The sequence below is a fragment of the Dicentrarchus labrax genome, unplaced genomic scaffold (assembly GCF_905237075.1).
Source record: "Dicentrarchus labrax unplaced genomic scaffold, dlabrax2021, whole genome shotgun sequence".
Lineage (NCBI taxonomy): Eukaryota > Metazoa > Chordata > Actinopteri > Moronidae > Dicentrarchus > Dicentrarchus labrax.
Window position 1 is genome coordinate 19,246,978 of NW_026136722.1, and position 20,515 is coordinate 19,267,492.

The window sequence follows — 20,515 nt, forward strand, 5'->3', positions numbered from 1 at the left end:
TAGCATCCAGCTAGCTTCTGTTGAGTGGAGAGGAGCTGTTACCTAGCAACGGGACATACCGGAAATCAACTGTTTGACGGACATGTGCGACAGCCAATCAGGTAGCAGGACGATTCTACACCGGCCAACCTCTTTTTGTGTTTTTAAATTCAACCTTTATTTATCTGTTGACAGAGAGCTGGTAAACAACGCCTGCGCGGTGCTTGGTAAACAAACAAACAAAATAAATAGAGGCCTAAAAAATATGATGACACACAGAATATGTGATATAATAATAAAGTTAATAAATAATAAGACATGGCTCATAAAATGTAACGTTATTGCACTCTGACTATTGCAGTTTGATTTTAGAGTTTATTGCAGGTCAGTGGGGTTTTTATTTGTTATTAATTAGGATTATTTTATTTCATGATTCCACTTTTAATCTGTCAGCACAATCAGGGAAGAGTCAGTGATATTATTGGCTGTTCCTTCGATCTGAACGAGCCAGCAGCCAACTAGATATACAATAAATCTACTGGAGATAAATATAAATATATGACATGGTTTGTTTTGTGGCTTTTATTTAGACATTCGTCTTGTGAGCCAGTCTGGCAAGTAACACGAAATTGGCAATAAGAAATACAGCCAGTGCACGTCATAAATAACATCTTGAATAAAAAAAGATTTTATAAAAAGGATATTTCAGTCGTCAGAAAAGTGATCAGCAACTATTTTAATAGCTGATTAATCTGAATTTTTAACTAGAAGTAGTGAAAAAAAGGCAAAAATGTTCATGTTCCTGCTTCTCAAATGAAAATGTTGGTGCTTCTCTTTGTCATATATCAAAGTAAACTGAAAACATTTTGGTTTTGGGGCTTTGCTCAGATAAATCAAGATGTTTTAAGATGTCACTTTGGGCTCTGGGAAGCTGTAATTAGCATTTGTGTCATTAAATAAATTATTATGGAGAAAAAACCAACTGGAAATAAATGAAATTATGTGACTACATTAGTTTCTTGGCTTTTCTTTCTTTCTTTTTTGGTTCATTTAACAGTTAGTCCAATGCATGTGAGGCAGTCTGTTGGCAACTAACAAAGAAATCCTGAAAAAATCTCTGACAAGAAATACAGTCGACACATTTAATAATAATGAGATGAGATTTAATGCATTGAAATTGAATTAAAATGTATTATTTCACAATTTTGTTATTTGGTATTTTTCTTTCTTTCTTTCTTTTCTTTTTTCTTTCTTTCTTTCTTTCTTTCTTTCTTTCTTTCTTTCTTTCTATCAGAGTTCAGCGCACAAGCCCAGACTGGTAAAATCCACCAATGATCTCATATTTAAAAGATCCAGGATGTGACTTCATCCAAGGGTCACAGAAACAAACACACACACACACACACACACACACACACACACACACACACACACACACACACACACACACACACACTTTCAAACACACACATCATCTACCATTTCCCCATCATTATGGAGGCCCAGTGGTCAGCACAGTGTGGTTTAGGTCTGAGGCAACGCTCCAGGACCTTGGTTGGTGTGTGTGTGTGTGTGTGTCTGTGTGTGTTTGTGTGTGTGTGTGTGTGTGTGTGTGTGTGTGTGTGTGTGTGTGTGTGTGTGTGTGTGTGTGTGTGTGTGTGTGTGTGCATATACATGTGGATGCATGCTCGTGTGCAGCAGGGGTGTGTGTCTTCTCTCTCTCTCTCTGCTCTGTCTGAATGCCTGTCACTGCCTTCTGTTGGGACTTTTGGGAAGCTTTGCAGTAGAGGAGCTCCAACACAGGTACACACTGTTAATTAATCTATTTCACACATAAATATTATATTATATACACAGAGCAGCATTTTATTTCGATATTTGTACCGAGATTTCTAGTAAAACATTTCAAAAAGTGGTTGAATCTCAAACAGTCGAAGTGAAAAGGACTTTTTCTGGAAGCTGCTCTGGAAGAAAATCTGACTTCATGCTGCGTAAAAGCATGAGCACTTTAAGTATAATGTTTGCCTGAGATGAAACTGAATGGGACTCTTTATTGATGTTGAGCATGAATTTGAATAAGGCATCTGCCGTTTAAATATTGAATGACTCTGGGAGATTCTGTAATGCTTTCACTGCGGGGCCAAACTGATTTGGTGGTTGCCAGGTTGAGCCTGGTTGGAGCTGATGAGATGTTGGTTGATTAAAAATGTGCAAAAACCTTTGGAGAAAAAGCTGCAGAGTATCAGAACGAGTGCAGTCTCAGTGTGTGTGTGTGTGTGTGTGTGTGTGTGTGTGTGTGCATACCTGCAGGGTGTGTTTAATTCAGCATTAACTGATGATACTGAAAGCGTCTAGGCGTCTCCAGTTTATCTCTCGAGCAGGCTGCTGATTATATATTTTACTTAACGACAACAAAATCCCACGAAAAGACCAAAAACAAGAATTTGTCTGACTTCCCGTCTGTGGCTCTCACCTCCGAGCACTTTGCTTCCAACTGAACTTACAGACGGTTCCTAAAACAGCTGCTCATTGTGGTTTTTATCAGACTAACAGGAGGAAATAGTGAATCTGTGGGGACTATTTTCAGCGGTGGATTAATCTACATTTGGAGTTCGAGCTCGGCCCTTTGCTGCGTGTCATCCCCCCTCCCTCTGTCACTGTACAGCTGTCACTATCAATCAAAACCAATTCAATCAATCCCATTAAAACATATTCTTCCTCATAGTGAGTCTTTCTCAGCAGTGTTTGGCAGTAACTCTGTAATAACATTACTTTCCCCAGCAACTAGTAGAGTAACTAATTACTGTTGGCAGCAAGTAATAAGTTATTATATTACTTTTGAAAAGAGTAACGAGTAATAAATTAAATGTATTGCTGCTGTTGAATATGGCTTCCTGCTCACAGTGAACAAACACCATCATTAACCTGATAGTTGCTTTCGTCTTCATCTTCTGTGAGGTTTTACAGCAGTTGACTGTTTATTACAGTTAACGATTGTACTGAAAATACTGATATTGAATATAAAATGTGTATAAATGTTTGTTTTTTACTTATTATTTTAGGAATTAGGCTGACTGACCGCAGTACTCCAAAGTGCCTCCATTTGAGAGTCACTGAGATAAGATAGACTTAGATAGCTCCAGACTGAACATATCAGATAATAAAAAAGAAATACACTTGAAATTAAATAGAAAAATACAAGATATTAAGAAAAAACACGAGTTGTATTTACACAATATACAGTTGTTTATTGCTCTAGTGAGTATTTCTGGCAGCAGGACAGTGAATGTGGGATTGAGTCACAATAAACTAAAATGTCTTTATAGTAACGAAGGAACAATGTGGCTCAAAGGAAGAAGATACACACTTTACACCCAAAGGCAATAAAGGCAGCGCACACACAAAATCGTGGAACTGTTTGATGATTTACTTGTTTTTAGGAAGTGAATCATAGTGTGACCTTTTTAAACCAATCACCTGCCAGCTCCTGAATATAAAACACATGACTACCATTATCCTCTGAGCTCTGATGAGTGTGTTTATCTGAAATAGCCAAAATAAATTGGTAAAATTGAGATTAACTCAACTTTTGTCCTGGAAATCTGTGTGTGCTACCTTTTGTTTTTGGGTGTTCATCCTGGGTTCAACACAGGAACTTAAGATCTAACTACCAGACACATTCACTGTTGGTCGAGTGTGCACGTGAGATTTGTTGACAAGAAGAATAATATAAAATATCACCACCAGACTAAAACCCTGCTTTAATGGCAGCAGCCTTCAGTTTCCAGCTCCAGCTGACCAGCAGACGTCCGAGGTGACCCGCTGTATAGTCTACTGGAGCCTCTGTGTATTATTGTAGGTGTGTGAGAGCGTTTGTGGGCGTATCACTGGAACAAATATGAAGTTGCTGAGGTAGGTTGTACTCTGCGTGTCTCTGCAGCACTCCTCTCTCCAGTTTTGTGAGTTTCTCTGTCAGTCGTTTTCTTTTTGTGTGTGTGTGTGTGTGTGTGTGTGTGTGTGTGTGTGTGTGTGTGTGTGTGTGTGTGTGCTGTGGATTCGCTCCGACTGCCGCCTCGGACTCAATCCTTAATGTGAGCCGACTGCAGGAGCCCAGAGTTTGGCCTCAGGGCTTCTTCCACCCTCTGACACGGCTGGAAGACTTAGAAGTTTGCTTTCAGAAAAAAAGTTAGATTTCCCTTTTCTCTGCTTCATTAGGAGCGATAGCCACAGTGGTAGCAACGGTTTTTAACACAGAGCTGAGGAAGAGTGTAATCCCTGCAGCGTGCTGACTCAGGCTGCACAATATTGATAGACTCAAATAAAGACTGGCGTACAGAACTCAGGAAGGATATCAGTGCACTTCAGGCACAGAAGACTTCAAAAAGGAGCCTGAACACATGATTTAATTATGTGAGTGTATTAATAAAGTGCAAATAACTGAACACAGAGACTTCTTCTTCGTAAGGCGTAGGACTGATGAAGATGTTTGCAGGTGATATAAGAGCATCCGTGGCTCAATCTGCATTAAACCAACTGGCAGTTCAATCAGCAGTTTATCAGCCTCTTTAGTCTCCATGTACAACTTATACATTGTTAAAGAGAGGCAGGTTTAAATGTTTTATTTATTTAAAACAGAGATCACTGTAGTCGTCTTCAACCTGCATTAGTACAGTTAGTACAGTTAGTACAGGTGGAGCCAAATATTCTCTCTTCTGCTCTTTAGTTGTTTCACTTTCTTCACCAGTCGATCTCTAAAGAAGCAAAACTAAAACAGAGCAGAACTTCAGAGTTGGTCATAATTATCTGTGGCTTTGTTGCTACAAGACAAGACACAGTCAACTGATCCTTTGTGAAAGAGGAACTCTTATGTTTTCCCTTATTTTCTGTCGTATATATAATGTTACCTGTCAGAAGGAAGGAAGTTTTAAATATAAATGTAAAAGTAATCAAAAGTTCCAGACTGTTCTGAATGCAACATTTCCAACAGTTTCTACTTTTGTTAATACTTTCTAACTATTTTCTAGTTTTCCCTCTGATGACTTTTATCTGCCTCAGCTGAGATTTACACAGTTTGCTTTAAAGTAGCTAACTAACAGTTCCTGTAGAGGTGGTAAAAGCAAACATATTCTGTACTCAGGTAGAAGTACAGTGTGGGATGAATACTCTGCTCGTCCTTTAACGGGGCATCGAGAGAGTTCACCGCCAACGCGCTCTCTCGGTGCCCTTCACCCGTTGTTCTCCCTCCAGGTCGCCCCCCCCCGGTGTGAACCATGGCCCCCAAACTGAGCGTGCTGCTGCTGCTGCTGGCCGTTGCCACGGTAACGGTCCTGGCCCAGAGGCGGCGCCCCGCGTCGACGGCCACCGATGAGTGGAACTACAGGGATGGCTGTGAGCACCCAGATTACTCTCTGTTTACTCTGGGTCAAAGGTCAAGTTCATGATGATGATGATGGCTGGAGGTGAAAGGTCACGCTGCAACCTCGCCGCTCAGAGCGAGAAACCTGTGTGAACTCCATCTTTCTTTTTATCTGAATCTTTATGGATTCGTGCTGTTGAGACCTCCAACCTACAGTGAGATTACACTGTGAGCAGAGCTAGGTTAACCCTTCCCTCTGCTCCCAGTCTCTGTGTCGGGTTACACTCATCCTGTACTGGGAGAAACTGGGAAATACAACAATACATTATGCTGCAGCACCCCCTCAAATATGATTAGTTCATAAAAATGTTTAAACTTATGATGACTTTCTCCTTTTTTACTGGGATTTATGTGTTTTATCATTTTATCTGTTAAAAAGTTATAAACTTTGTGTAAAATATTGTTGATAATTAAACAGACCAGCGGTTCCCATCCTGGGGATCGAGACCCCCACTAGCTTCAAGGGAGGTTACGAGGCCGTCTTGATTTTAAGGCATGCAAGAAAACCTTAAAGATACCCAGTAGGCCGATGTCTCAGTGTTTGCTTCAAGTATTATATAATTTAATCTGTTTTTATTAAACTCAATAAGATTAATCCAGTTTTATGTCACCAGATCAATAAAACCTTTATATCCTGTATAAACGTGAATAATATAAATATATATATGTGTATCTTCCTGTCCCAGCTGAGAGGGTGAACATGCGCGGCGTCGCCAACCTCACTCAGATTCTGGACAACTGGAGGTTCGACATCCTGACCCAGATGAAAGGACTCCTGCAGAACGACCACCAGTCTCTCCTGCCCGACTACGCCAGGTACAGGGGGCAACTGAGGGGCAACAGAGGGGCAACACAGGGGCAACATAGGGGGCAACACAGGGGGCAACACAGGGGCAACACAGGGGCAACACAGAGGGCAACAGAGGGGCAGCTGAGGGGGTAACTGAGGGGAAACACAGGGGCAACACAGGGGCAGCTGAGGGGGCAACACATAGTCTGAGTTTTCCCATTTTTGTTTTTAAAAAAACCCAGAAAATAAAAACACAACCTGTTTTCTGTATAATAACTCCAACAGTAAAATCCTGCTTTTAAATATTCTAATGTATATAATGATATCAGATATAACAGCACAAGTCACAGTTTAATACTTTATATATATATAAACATACAACATTTTTTACTGTGGTAACATTTTACCTTGTTAGGACTTTTACTTGTACAGAAACAGCCCTTCTAGAAAAAAACATATAAAAAATATAGCCACTGAAAGACTGTAATGGACCAAAATTTAAAATTTAAATTTAAAATAAGTATTTTGGTAACTTTATTGAGCTGAATTTAAGAAATCTTACCTTTAATCTAAGATTAATAATCAGTAATCTTACAATAAGACACAATATCTTGAAACAGAATAATAAAAATGAAGTTAAATGAAGGAACCAGAAACATTCTTATTATTAAAATGTTTTATTAAAACAATGAAAAATTAAACAGCTGCTTCATTTCCAACACTGGCATTCAAACCCATCATGTAAGTTGGATTTAAAACATTCGTTAAAGCAGAAAAATAAAAGAACAGAAACAGAAATGGAGAAAGATGGATGTTAAGCAGAGACGCCAAATGAAATAATGGAGAGAATCTCCCAGAAACTCCTCCAGTCCTGGACCATAATGACGTCTCGCCCTCTGAGCTGCGGCAGGAAGCAGTAGACTTCCTTGTGGAAAAACTCGAGCCTGTTTCTTTCACACACTGCAGCAGCTCGTTGCTATTTTCACTCTTAAATTGCAGTCTGAGCTGCAGTTTGTTACGTCGGCGTCGGCCGCAGAGTGTACCCGACAGACTTTATTTTCAGTCTGAAGGATAAACCAGATTCCTGTGGGGACCCTCAACACCGAGACTGTTTTATTTCACTCATGTGGAATATTCTGCTTGTTGGACAAAGTGTGTGTGTCAAAACTAAACCCCAGCAAACTCAGCTGTCTGCTTTACAGCCGTGTTCTTCTCCCACAGTTGAGACATTTACTTTGAAAACTATCTGAATTTATGTGGTTTGAATTCCCTGATGAGCTGGTGAAGCCTCGCAATAAAGATGAATAAATAAAAACAAGGCCTGACTCAAATGAGAAGGAAACTGGAAGCTTATGATACCATTTCTCATAATTATGACTTTTAAGCTCATAATTTTAAACCTTTTATCTAATAATAATTTGTTTATTATATATTTTTTAAGTTTTACTGACAGTAATGTGCTTCCGTATTACGGTGTAATGCCAGGAAACAAACCTACAGACCTTTAGGGTGTCAGAGACTAAGATGGCTAACGTTACTTTGATAAACCAGCCAGTAATCTTTTATGAGGACACATTTAACTGCTTGTTTCTGTCATGGTTGGATTGAGCTACAGTGTCTTATTTGTGTCAGATAACAAAAGATTTTGGGTGGTTTCAGTTACAGGAAACAGAGTGAGCAGTAGTAACTTTACTGTTGCTGTTGTATCTGAATATATATCTTTGACATAATAATATTTAATTTAGTAAAACAAATGTCAGAAAGTCAGATTCTGATCTTTAATTATTTGTCAGCTTTCAAATTAATCGCCAACTATTTTGATAATGATCTGATTTCAGCTTCTCCAATGTGAATATTTCTAGTTTCTTTACTCCTCTATGACAGTAATCTGAACATCTTTGGGTTGTGGACAAAACAAGACATTAGAGACTTTTTTAAACCAATTTCTGACATTTTAAAACAACTAACTGATGAATTGAGACAATGAAGGACAGATGAATCAGAATGAAAATAATAAACCAGATGAACTCCCTGTGTTCCCGTTCAGGATCCAGCCGCTGTCTGAGGCTTTAGACGACCTCTACAAGGAGTTCAACGCCCTCAAGGCTCACCTGGGCGACCTGACCGAGAAGTTCTCCGCCATAGAAACCTTCATCGACGAGGTCAAGGCCGGCCAAGCCAACGCCGGCCCGGCCACGGCTCCGGCTGCGGCCCCGGCTGCGGCTCCGGCCTCCGTCCCCAGACAGACCGGGAGGAGGGTGATGAGGAAGAAGGCCAGCACTTCCTCCTAACCGGTCAATGTTGTGCTTCTTCTGTTCTGACGTTGCTTCTTATCTGACAGTGCTGGCACTTCTTTTATTTCCTTATTATCATCTTATATACTCTCAATTTAAGAATTTAAATATACAACACAGTATAAGATTAAACATATAATCTTCTCCTGCCTTTCCTGTGTCTCTATACTGTCCTGTCAATAAAGCAAAGTCTGAAATCACTCACTTCACCACATTAACTCCCATAAAAGAGACACTGAACAGTGGTTGAGCGTCTATATCACGGGCTGCATTGCATTGTGGGATTGTTAGCAGAAAGTAGCCCACATTATGGACACTTATATGCATAAATATGGTACTATCCAACCAAGATTACAGATAAAAGTAGACAGTTCGATAGATTCTTTTTTATAATATATAACACGATGATACAGATCTGGATACAGATCCATAGCTTGTATTGAATCTTTCTGTATTCAGGTCCTTTTTGTCTGGTGTATGTTTTTGGCTCCATTATAGATTTATTTAGGGTCTATAAAGTCCATAGATTCCATACTGAGTGATTTTGGACACAGCGAACATCGTATCTCGCCAAAACCCGTCAAACATCTTCTGGGTTTTGACAGATTTTCTCCTGTTTGTTCTGAATGCTCTTTGGACAAACGTGCTTGTGGGTTTGGGTTTACTGCGGCATTATATGAGCTCCAAATAAACTCACTTATTGCATTCATATTCATTAGTCCAGTTATTGTTTCTTCTAAGAGAGTTTCCTTCATTTGATCTGAACAGAGCTGATTGGCTTCCTAGTTTAGCTACAAAAAGTAGGAAGGAGGTTTGAGAAGGGTGAGTACAGGGCGTCCCCGTTGGAGAACAGGGTTTGAATCCCTGTGGATATAGAAGTTAATTTAAGATTAAGATTTAATTTTTAGACTCGTGTGATCTTAAACCCTGTGTTTGTAATTTTTAATGTAAAACTTGCACTGCAAATTACCAACCATGTTTCACCAAAGACAGGTTTCCAATTTTTTTTATTTTTGCAAGGTATTAAACAAAAAACTACTTTTTAAACAAACAAACAGAAAACAGAAAGCGTTTTTAAAGCCTGTTTTAAAACAAAAACTTTTTGTTTTAATTTAAAAACAGAAAATAAAAACATAAATGACCCATTTTCCGTTTTTTTTTTAAATAAAAACATAAAATAGGAAAACAACCTGTTTTCATTTTTTTGGTTTGGAAAAAGGAAATCACAAAAAGACCCTTTTCAGTTTTTTTGTTTTTTTGTTTTCTGTTTCTCTTCCCCTATTTTCGAATAGCAGTCGGGAATCAACTTTTGGTTTTCTTATTTCAAAATGAAAATCTGTCAGCTGTAAAGTAAACTGACCAGAGAGCAGCGTGTCGGGATTTATGGGGCGAATGCGTCATCAATTGGGAAAATATACAATCTGAATACATTTTTGTGACCACTAAATAATTAGCCAAAGGTTAGCAATCAAAGTCATCTAGACAATTTCTTTATATACGCCCAGATGTTGTGTTAGTGTGGTGATAAAGTGCAGTTTTTAGTGTCTATTGAAGATCTTAAAGCTGTTTCAGGGGCTTTAATATCTAAAAAAAAAAAAAAACTAAACACTGAGATTTGTTGATATTGTGCCCTAAAAATAGTTCAATCTAAAGATCTGTGGGCACGAAATATAATCAGTCAGAGACTTGGATTTAGAAAGACCAAACCAGACCAAACTCTACAGTATCTGGGTCTCTGAGCCGTGACCCAATTTGTATTACATCAGAGCCACTGAGAGAAATATCAGTAATCCCATATACTGTAGCATACTGTGTGTAATCTGTCCCTGCTCCCAATTCTGAGGCGACGTGATCGAGGCAGCAGACGAGGTGAAACAGGGTTGAAAGACACACGAGGTGAAGAAAAAGTGGCGGACGTGAGATTAAAATGAACTCAGATTAACAGTTGTTGAACCAGCAGCAGCATGAGCTGGAGGCAGAAAACTATAATCACCTTAAAGTTACAGAGCAGCAGAGTCTGTGTCCGTCTGATGAACTCCAGAGGGAAATATCTTCCTCTTCAGCTGCTGAATGCTCCACTGTGTCCACCAGAGAGTCTCTGACTGTGTCTGCTGTTTGCTGCTGAGCGCGTCGTTTACAGTAAAATACCTGATGTTTTATCCCACGGTCTGGGTGAATCCTCAATTCTGATTGGCTGCTGGGTGCTCATTAATTTCCTGATGTAGGACAAAATCTTGATATTGATTTGGGGATAGCTGTTGTTAAACATACTGTCAGATTATATTTACTGTGTGTTGGCCGTACGCAGCGTTATTGACTCCAGCATAACGTTAGCTTTCTGTCTCGTAGCATCACGTCTCTTAGATATTTGAAGATTAACAGTGTCACCTTTATAGAATTGGCTTATTTTAATTTAGAATAGAAAATGAATGTCTACATTAAACAAATGGTACGAACTGTAACAGACTGCGTCGTATCAAATTGTTCCTTATTCAAATGAAATCGACCCTGAATCGTATTGTAACCGATGTACAGCAGTAATCAGATTTTATTAGCTGACTTCAAACTAAAATGAGTTTATTTAATAATGAGAATAACTGTTGTGAAGTTTGTGTAACCTTGAACTCCTGATGGACTCGGTCCACTGACGGACTGACTGTACAGTGAATCCCCTGATGAATACAACATGAAGGCAGGTGGTGGAAAGAAAGCCAGAAGTCACTTTCATGCCATAATTCATGGTCACACAGTGTTATTGGTTCGCCTCACTTGACCAGTTCATGAGTGGATTCACCGGCTGCAGCTCCTCCAACTGTCCTCCTCACATCTCTGTGTCAAAGGGGCACTCGGATCAATAACACATTTCATGCCTCCTGGTGTCGGCGACACGCTGCACTGGTGACGGTGTGACTGAAGAAGAACCGCTCGGCTTTTTGAAACTTTCATGTTTGGTATCTTTGATCATCAGAAAATCTCTCAGCAGAGAGATAAAAGAAGATTTTATGAATCTGATCAAAACTCGTTTTCTTCTTGTTTTCATCTCACACAGACCATAAAAACATCTCGTCCCTTTTGTCTCCTTGTTGTCTGTGACGCTGTTAACACAGTTGACTTCTGACCTTTCATTTGAGAGGCAGTCATATGTCAGCATATGTCACAACCAATCAGATGTGGCTATTGATTTTACAGCGCATCACTTCAAGGCCTTTTGATCAGGAGGTCAATGGGAGGTGCCACCTCCATCTGAAAAGCTGCCCTCCTCTTAATTAAGCCACGGCCACGAGTTAATTAAGCCACGGCCATGAGTCCTAACAGTATTGGTTTCACCTTGAATCAGCTGGAACGGGACAGTAAATTATGCTTTACTGAAATAACGCTGACAGATTTAAACTAATTATCTAAACTTGCTGCTGTAAAGGATGAATCTGTAACGTTAAGATGTTCCTTGTCAGCAGTACAGACATAATGTCCAAGGATATGTTTAGTCCATCTTGGAAGAAAGACTGGAGGCAGGTGGAAACTGCTAGCCTTGCTCAACCCAAGGTGAAAAAAGGACCCTTAAGTGTCCCATGTGTTCATGCCGGTGCACGTGTTCATGCACACACCGTAGGCATTTTCATCAGGAAGGAGGACAATTATTTCACCACTTAGCACACCTAAGGAATGAACCTTTCAACACCACGGACGCCATGAACGCAGCATTTTGATTGCAGGTCAGACCCCAAGAGCTCTTGAGAAAAGGCTGACGTCATGAACTGTGACGCTTTCACCCAGATGAATTAGTGTTGAATCTAGCTGTGTGGTTGTTAGTGTTGTTCTATTGGGTTAGCAGTGGATTTTAATGTTTTATTTTGTCAGGGCATGAAAGTGCAGAACCTGAGCTAAATGCAATCACAATAACAATGCAATGTTTCTATGTTCACCATCTTATTATTTAACATTTGCTATATATATTGAAGTACTTTGCCTACCTTGCTGACAGTGAGGGCAAAGCTACCGATAAGTCGAGACCTGTTTGTCGTCAGTGCTACAAACAAATGTAAACAAAGGGAGCCAACACCTCGAACCTGGAGAAACACTTGGCCAACGACCACGCCGAGTTGTAGGAGGAGTTTAAAGACCGACAGGTTAGTATGTGAAAGATAACACGATCACGTTCATGCCCTTAAATAAGTCAAATGAGTAGGCTATAGTTTATTTTGTGAGAAGTCACTATTTTGCACCACCGTAGTTTGACGAGGCTATCTAGAGAAATAGTAGACTAACCAACAGCCTGCCTACGGCTAATTCAACATCTCTGAAAACGCAACTTTCACAGATAACGTTATAATAATAATAATTTGCAAGCTGCTAAAATAAAGCATACAAACATCAGCTAAAATGATCTATAGGCTATATGATTATAATCAGAGCAAGTGCATGTTTGTCAGTGATTTATTTATATTGGGTTATTAGAGCATTTAAAGAGCACAGAACTACGCAAAGGAGGTGTATTTGTGAAACGCCTTGTAAGAAATGATGGACTCAAATATAAAGTTAACCATCAAAGAAATCAGACGTTGAAGTACAGGAAACATTAGCCTATATTAATCCATATATCACAACTTAAATAACATTAGGTTAACTCATTATTTCCTATTATTAATTATGGTAATGTTATGGTTAAGTAAATGTTAGCAGTTATCACTATAACCACTGCATATAGAGATGCTAAGTAAGTCACAAGTTATTGTTACTATCACACATAAACTATTTAGGTCCAATAAGTTACAATATCTGAGATATTGAAGCTTAATTTTATTAGCTTTTTTTCAAAGTTCAGAATCAAGATAAAGTTATGTTTTCTCTTATGTTTCTTATGATAACTGAGATAATGCTGCTAAATTTCTTATTTTTTTACCTTGAATGTCATTTCTCTAATTTATTTTTTATATTTTGATATTTCATATTTTGTTCAAATGTTTAATATATCTGCTGTTCATATGTTCATTCATTAGTGTGCTATATGATTAAAATCTTGTCCCGGTTTTAAAATAAAGCACAGCAATGATATTTGAGAGTGTTTCTCCCTTTTCAGGAAAAGTATCGAAAAAGTATCGAAATCGCAATTCTTGACTTGGTATCGGTATCGAAACAATAATTTTGGTATCGTGACAACACTAGTCTCGACCAGTTGGGGTGAGAGAGAGAGAGACAGACAGAGACAGAGAGAGAGAGACAGACAGACAGACAGGTGCACAGCAACAACAGTATTGGCAATGGCAATCTAACAGGACCATGGCAGGAGGCTCCACCAGGATCGATAAGATCCTGCGAGACGAGAAAGCACAAGAACTCCGGGGATCATCAATTCACATTGATAAACGGGAAAATGGTTAAAATTACATTTTTAATTTCACCTGGACTCACTAATGTTTGAGGAAAACAGATTTCTACAGTTCAAAGCTCTCAAAAGTCTAGCAGTTAGCACCTTCATACATCTTCAGGCACAGCAAGTTCTTGTCCAAAGGTGAGCTGATGATGTATACAGTATTTATACAAGCGGCTGTAAAACACAGCACGCTCTCAGTCTCACCTGTCTGCTGGAAACAGGTAGATTGCATCATATTTCCTGGTGTCGTACCCTCATGGAGCCGTTTGCATTTTCAAGAACAGACCCCCTTTTGCCGATAAAGTAAACAGACTTTTATTAGATAAAGCTTGATGGCGAGCATTTTCTCGACATAACAGCAGGGGAAAAAAGCCACCAGGTGAAAGATGAGAGTGAACTTTCATAAACTCTAGCAGGGGAATATTGCACCGGAGGTTGATTTGTCAGCTGCAGTGAACGCAGTCCTCGATCGACATCGTTTTTTCTAATGTACTCCGAGTTTCTGGAAGGTTCAATTAGACCAAAGTCTTCCATGAATAAATTAAAGACGGCACTCAGAGGGAAAAGGGCAGCTGCCACCTAGTCTTTTGCTCAGTTTGTGGTGCCCTGTGTGAGGCATGAGAGAGAGAGAGAGAGAGGACGCTCTTGGCTCACAAACATTTAAATCAGAGGGTAAATCTTGCAGCGCTCCCAGGGGGGAGGTATGCGACGAGCCGCTGCCTTCCCCCTCTGTTCATTTTCAGATCTTAATCTGCACAAGTTGGAAGACGCAAACTGTTTGCAAAGCGACGGTCCCACAATCTCTGCACGCTGACTTAAAGTGACGTCTCTGCTCTAACAAATGCACAATACACAGGATAAGTGATGTTAACAATCGAGCCTCCCTGATGCTGCTTTCCTCTGAATTCTACTCATACATTCAGAAAAAAAGGACAAAAAGAACTGCTGCCGCACAAGAGCACCAGCATCTCAGACCAAAACAATGGCCGTAGACCAGACTCCATTCACAAAACCAGATATTTTACCTAGAAGATAATTAGACTTCAAACTGGACGGAAAAAAAATCAACCTCATCAAACCAACTTTGTCTGTTTGTCTGTTAATCAACTCTTTGGTCAAAATAAAAACCCTTTATTTACAGAGTTAGATGAGATTAGATGGTGGATTCTTTGCTTCAAATTTGTATTTCTTTACGTCAAGGTTTTGTTGTTTTACTAATTAGCTTTTTGTTATTTTTACTATTATCGCCATTTTTTGAAAACATCCTCCTCTGAGCTCCAATCCAGGCTGTCCGGGGCAGAACTGCTAAGTTAACTAGCTAACAGCAGCTATATTTGACAGCAGTCACTTCACTGTCCATCAGAAGAGTTGAAGTCGAGCCGCCGGAGGATACCAGAGGACATTTTCTCCATAAAATATGATGCAGCATTCTCTATCAACCTCCATCATGTGCGTGGCTAAACATTATTAGCAACCACGACCGTACGCAGGCAAATCATTTGTATGCAAGTGATTTTTGTTCTCTAACCTTTTCTAATCAGGGCGATTCCTTTGAGCTCTCGGGAGTTTTCTCTTCTCTCCAGTTCTCTCAAGTCGTTTACTGAAACTTTAGAGGCAACAGCTGTACAGCATCAAAGGCGGGAGGAGTCGACTTCGTTTGCATTCACTGCAGTTAATGGATGAACGTACAGAGTCTATTCATCCCTCCAGTTCACTCCTGCAACCTGAAGTTTGGGAAATTAGTTATAATTAAAACTTTTTGAACTACTTTAATGTACATTTCTTTGTTCACTCACAACCGCTTTGTGTTCCTTTGATTTTAAAGCCTTTTTTAGCTTCATTTTTATACATATTCACCAGATCACAGCTTCTCTCGATCTGCCGTGGCTTCATGAAGTTGCTAACGTCTCCACAGGTCTGCACAGACATCAATATCCTGCTCTGATTTCATTATTCATCAGGTGGCAGATCTACACTTCTCTTTATTGTCTGAATTCACTCAGCTAAAAAGCATGTAGACGAGGTTCTGACAGCATTTTTAAAACTGTTTCCGTCCCAAGCATGGGAGGATAAAAGAAAATGAATTCATTTAACTTTTGGTCTAAAAACCACAGAAAAACCAACGTGCAGAGACTTCAGACTCGACTGGTTTGAGTGAATCCACCACAGTGAACATCATGTCAGCTTTAATGATCAATGGAGGAGCAGGAGGAGCACAAACACAGACAGTTTGAACTCTACATGCTGTTAGAAGCTAAAGACCTTTGTATTGAAGGTCCAGTGTGTAACATTTATGAGGATCTATTGGCGGGAATGGAATATAATATTCATAGGTATGTTTTCATTAGTGTATAATCACCTGAGAATAAGAATCATTGTGTTTTTGTTACCTTAGAAGGAGGGAGCGGGTCTTTATCTAGTCATTATAGTAATTTTAGTTTACAGTTTAGTTTCAGTTGGTTTCCAGGTTGGTTGTTTCAGTTGAGCTTTTATAAGTTTTCAGTGTTTGTTCAGAATAGGTGTCACAATACAAACACACTGACTCACAGTCATGTGGAGATTTCATCCTGTATATCTTCATTTTATTTTTTTATTTTTTTGTTTTGTAAGTGATGTTTTGTTTATAATCCAGTTTTAATGTTTTAAATCAAGTATAAAAAGCACATTATTTCTCATTTCAGTTACAACAATGTGTCACCTAAAGAGCTTCTCGTTGCATTTTGAACAGTGGATGTCTAACAGTTAATCCCCAACCCAAAATATATCAACTGAATTGTTTAATTGTTTAACCACCACAGATACACACACATACCGGAGAGTTAGCCTCTCTGAGCTATAAGCTTAGCTACAAACAGGTAGCACACAGAAACCTTTACAAACAACATGAATGTGCTTCTAGTGACAGTAAAAGCTCCAGGGGACTCTCTGTGTTTCCAGCGTGAACACAGAGCGTTTGACAGCAGCTGCTCATGAGCTCTGTTAGCTCCGTAAGCATCTGACCACCAGCTCACTGTTTCTGCTACACTCTATCTATCTATCTATCTATCTATCTATCTATCTATCTATCTATCTATCTATCTATCTATCTATCTATCTATCTATCTTTTAGGTTATTTTATTGGCTTTATTTGAGTAGCTGAAGAGTGATATGAAGGTGGGGAGAGAGACAGTATTGATTTGCAGCAAAGAGCCAGGTGGGATTATTTGTACATTATTATTATTTTAAACATATTAAACATTTTTGATTTTTTGCAGCTGAACCTGAAAGTTCTGGTTTCCCTTTGAGGGGTTGTGCATGAAAAGCAGGTGTGTTTGTGGCAAAATGGGTCAATATTGGAATCCAATTTGATACCAAAACAATAATTAAACCTTCTGGAAGCTATTTTTATTTCCCTTGTGTATTTTTGTCTCTGCTGCGTTCACTGTCATCAGGAAACAGCGATGCTCAAAGCTCCTCGTCCAGTTTGTTTTTGAAGCTGCTGTCTTGAAGCCGTCCTGCTTCCATAATGAGCATCGCGACGCTGAAGATGGATATTAAAGAGTAGCGACTCTTCAGATCGGGAGCGATAAAAGGCCAGACATCCTCAGCCGCTCGCAGCCTGCAGACAACACAGCAAAATATTTATCTGCCGTGGTGGAAAGTAATTACATGCTTCACACTCTTTCTCTCATTACTCACAAAATTGTCCTGAAAAGAAGCGAGAGCATCCTGAAGGAATTTTTGTTATAGCAAAGAATTTGCAAATATTAACATTTGTGTTTGCCGTAAGCTTTCTGCTGCTTGGTTAACCAGTAAGACGCTGTAATAACAACAGGCTTTATTAAAACTAACGAAGGGAAATGGGATTTGTGTTATATTGGCTGAAGAGAGGCAGAAACTTCAATTACTGATCTGAGATTTGATCATTTTCTAACAATAAGTCTGTAAATTTAACCTTTTTTAATGGGTAAGTAGATTTTACATGTGAATAATCAATATATAAGACCATTAATGACACAGAGCTGATTAATGATAAACCCAATCAGGTTGAAATAAAATAAAATTTATATTATTATATTTTGTATAATCATTGTTCGTTTGAATCAGAAAATAAAGACAATTTTTTTAATTATTCATTTCAGTCATCCATCAGCTAACAACACTGACCCCTAAATTCCAGCGGACGTGGCCCTGAATGAAACCTGGTTACTGAAGAGACCAAAAGGCTGTAAACATGTTTATTTCTGCTGTAAAGTTTTAGCCTTATGGAGACTCACTGTTGGAGCCGGCCTCTGGTGGCCTTTAGTGGAACTGCAGCTAACCATCATCCATCGTATCGATAAGTCCGCCAGTTTCAGTGAAATTGGAAGTTATTTATTCCGTGCTTTGAACAACCAGACGTGTCTAATATCCTTGCTGGTTGTTCTGACACATTCAGAATCATTACTGCTGTTTCTGTTAGCGTTTAACAGGGCGCTGTTCAAATATAGAGATTTAAATAATTAAATTAATATCATAAATGTGCAACGACTATTCGACTAGTAAAATCTTTTCAAGTGAGAGAAAAGTAATGAGCACATTTAAATTTGTAATTGCGTTATTTCATTTGAATTTAATTTGTGACATTAGTAGTTATGGCCAAAAGTAGAGGGTTTACAGTTTGACAGTGATGGTACAACAGAGTTTATGAGCATAAGACTCCTTTGGGTTGATTCTTCAATGATTGTTTTAAACTAATTGTTTCTGCCTGATGAAAGTCTCGAGTGAGCGAAGGGTTTAGAGACTGGCCTGTGTCTGTAGAGTCTGTGCAGAAAGAAAACGTATGTATTGCACATTAAAGATTCAAGAATTATTGAGTTCTGTCCGCCTGAGATCAGAGCTGAAGACGAGGATAACACATAACTGAGGAAGCCTTTAAGCAGAGTTTACATTCACATATCGTCTCTCTCACACTTCCTCTGTTTTCTGGAGATTTGGAGGGAGTTGTTGTTGTGTCACTGACAGATCATCTGCAATCATTTCTGGTTTGAAACTGTTTGAATTTTGGTGTTTCTCAGCTTTATGTTTTTTTCCTCCTTTGTTTTTTGTCCAATAATAGAGTAGACGTTCATCCCCAAACACACTCGGGCTCTTCCTCTCGCTCTAACTCGTGCAAACAAACTGAGGCAGGAAAGCTGAAACGAGGCGGGCAGCGTAATCCCTCCTCCATCTCCCTGTCATGGCTTCTAATCCAAGTCCCAGATGCCCCGGGATCCTCAGCCAACTCTCTGCGAGTGTGTGTGTGTGTGTGTGTGTGTGTGTGTGTGTGTGTGTGTGTGTGTGTGTGTGTGTTGGTTGAGTCGCTGTCTGTAGCTCAGCGCACACAAACAAGGAGGGGATTTTGTTTGGAAACAAAGCAGGAAACAGCTGGAATGGATGAGGGTCCTGTTAATTTGTTTGGAGACTCTGCAGACGTCTGGACGTGAGTCACGAGCAGCAGAAGGTGTTGCAGCGGCTCAGACCAGCTAATTGCTCACTTTCATGTTAAACTGGTAAACGAGTTGGCTCGCTGTCGGGCAAATGCTGGATGATGCTGCAGAAAGGAGGAGGAGGAGGAGGAAGAGGAGAGGAATATATGCTGTGGTGCAGTTTGAGGCTCAGTTCAATTAATAAATTAATATTTAGAGAAAAAGAGACATCGAACACGGAAATTTGCTTAAAAATGTTCCAACCTACAGAATCATACACATGAGACTTTATATGCAGACAATGACAGCATGTCCCAAGCCTGCATTCTTTCTAACAGCCAGCAGGGGGCAGCTACATCGGCTGCAAAAAAGAAGAAAGACAAAAAATGGTTTGGCAGACTATTTGGAACAATAGGGGAACAAAAACAGAGACTGGGTCATTTCTGTTCGTCAGAACTGATTTTAGGAAAATAAAATAAGGATTTAGTAGAAAGTACACTGAGCTTAAAGCAAGGGCCTCAAACTACCGGCCCGGGGATCACTGATTTAAACTATCTTCCAGCATTCAGTGTCTCTGATGGTGTGAGCGCTGTACGTCAGCTCTGCAGTAGCAGGTAGCTTCTCTCTTTCTGCTACCAGTTGTCGCAGTTTACCGACACAAAGAACGTCTGTGTTCGATTATAAATTGAACTCGTTCAAGAGCTCAGTCGTTGCTGATTCTGCAATGATTACGAGCATTTTTAAAAAGCTTTGGTTTGGCTTCAGAATATGAATTGCTGTGATATTCCTGAAGTGACAGGTCTGCTTTTTAAATGCTGAAAACACAACGTGACAGGACGCCCTTCACAGGACGCTCAGGAGAAATGTCAGACGACAGAGGTGAGGCTAAAGCACGATGGAGGCTCTTTTCATCGGCAGACACCTGAAAATGTTACCAGAAAAAACCCCAAAACCGTTACGTACGTTGTGTGTTTCCCATCGGGAGCGGCCCTTGATGGCTGCGCTGACATTTACAGGGGCCCCGGTGACATCGGGGCACTGGCTGTCTTTCAGCAGGGCGACGCGGCTGTCACAGGAGATCTGGGGGACAAAAATGGAGACGGACCAGTTAGCGTGATCAGACAATGGCAGCTCCCCTTTCCTGTGGAGGCAGTTTGATTACAGACACTTTGACAAACAAGTAGCTGACACCTGAAGCGGAAAATGTCCCTTGTCAATTAGATCCTCTCCTCTCTGTC

General features: G+C 39.7%; 2 protein-coding genes across 5 annotated transcripts in view; one reads left to right on the forward strand and one right to left on the reverse strand.

Annotated features, from left to right (window-relative positions):
- Window positions 1–63, reverse strand: part of flr (fleer) — a 15,737-nt gene extending 15,674 nt beyond the window's left edge. For all 4 annotated transcript variants that reach the window (XM_051388542.1, XM_051388540.1, XM_051388541.1 and 1 more), the window contains exon 1: window positions 1–63. This exon is cut by the window's left edge and continues 114 nt beyond it. The gene's annotated coding sequence lies outside the window, so the exon portion shown is untranslated.
- A 1,608-nt stretch (window positions 64–1,671) lies between these two features.
- Window positions 1,672–9,190, forward strand: si:ch211-76l23.4 (uncharacterized). Its single transcript, XM_051388684.1, has 4 exons — window positions 1,672–1,782; window positions 5,227–5,367; window positions 6,082–6,211; window positions 8,233–9,190. The coding sequence occupies exons 2-4, from the start codon at window positions 5,250–5,252 to the stop codon at window positions 8,474–8,476; spliced, it is 492 nt and encodes a 163-aa protein (XP_051244644.1). The 5' UTR covers window positions 1,672–1,782; window positions 5,227–5,249; the 3' UTR covers window positions 8,477–9,190.
- The last annotated feature ends 11,325 nt before the right edge of the window (window positions 9,191–20,515 follow it).

Excerpts from the sequence above, each read along its gene's own strand:
- si:ch211-76l23.4 (XM_051388684.1), top strand. The coding sequence starts at position 5,250 with ATGGCCCCCAAACTGAGCGTGCTGCTGCTGCTGCTGGCCGTTGCCACG. Across the intron at positions 5,368-6,081 it reads GTGGAACTACAGGGATGGCT|CTGAGAGGGTGAACATGCGC; the intron begins GTGAGCACCCAG and ends TTCCTGTCCCAG. Across the intron at positions 6,212-8,232 it reads CTCCTGCCCGACTACGCCAG|GATCCAGCCGCTGTCTGAGG; the intron begins GTACAGGGGGCA and ends GTTCCCGTTCAG.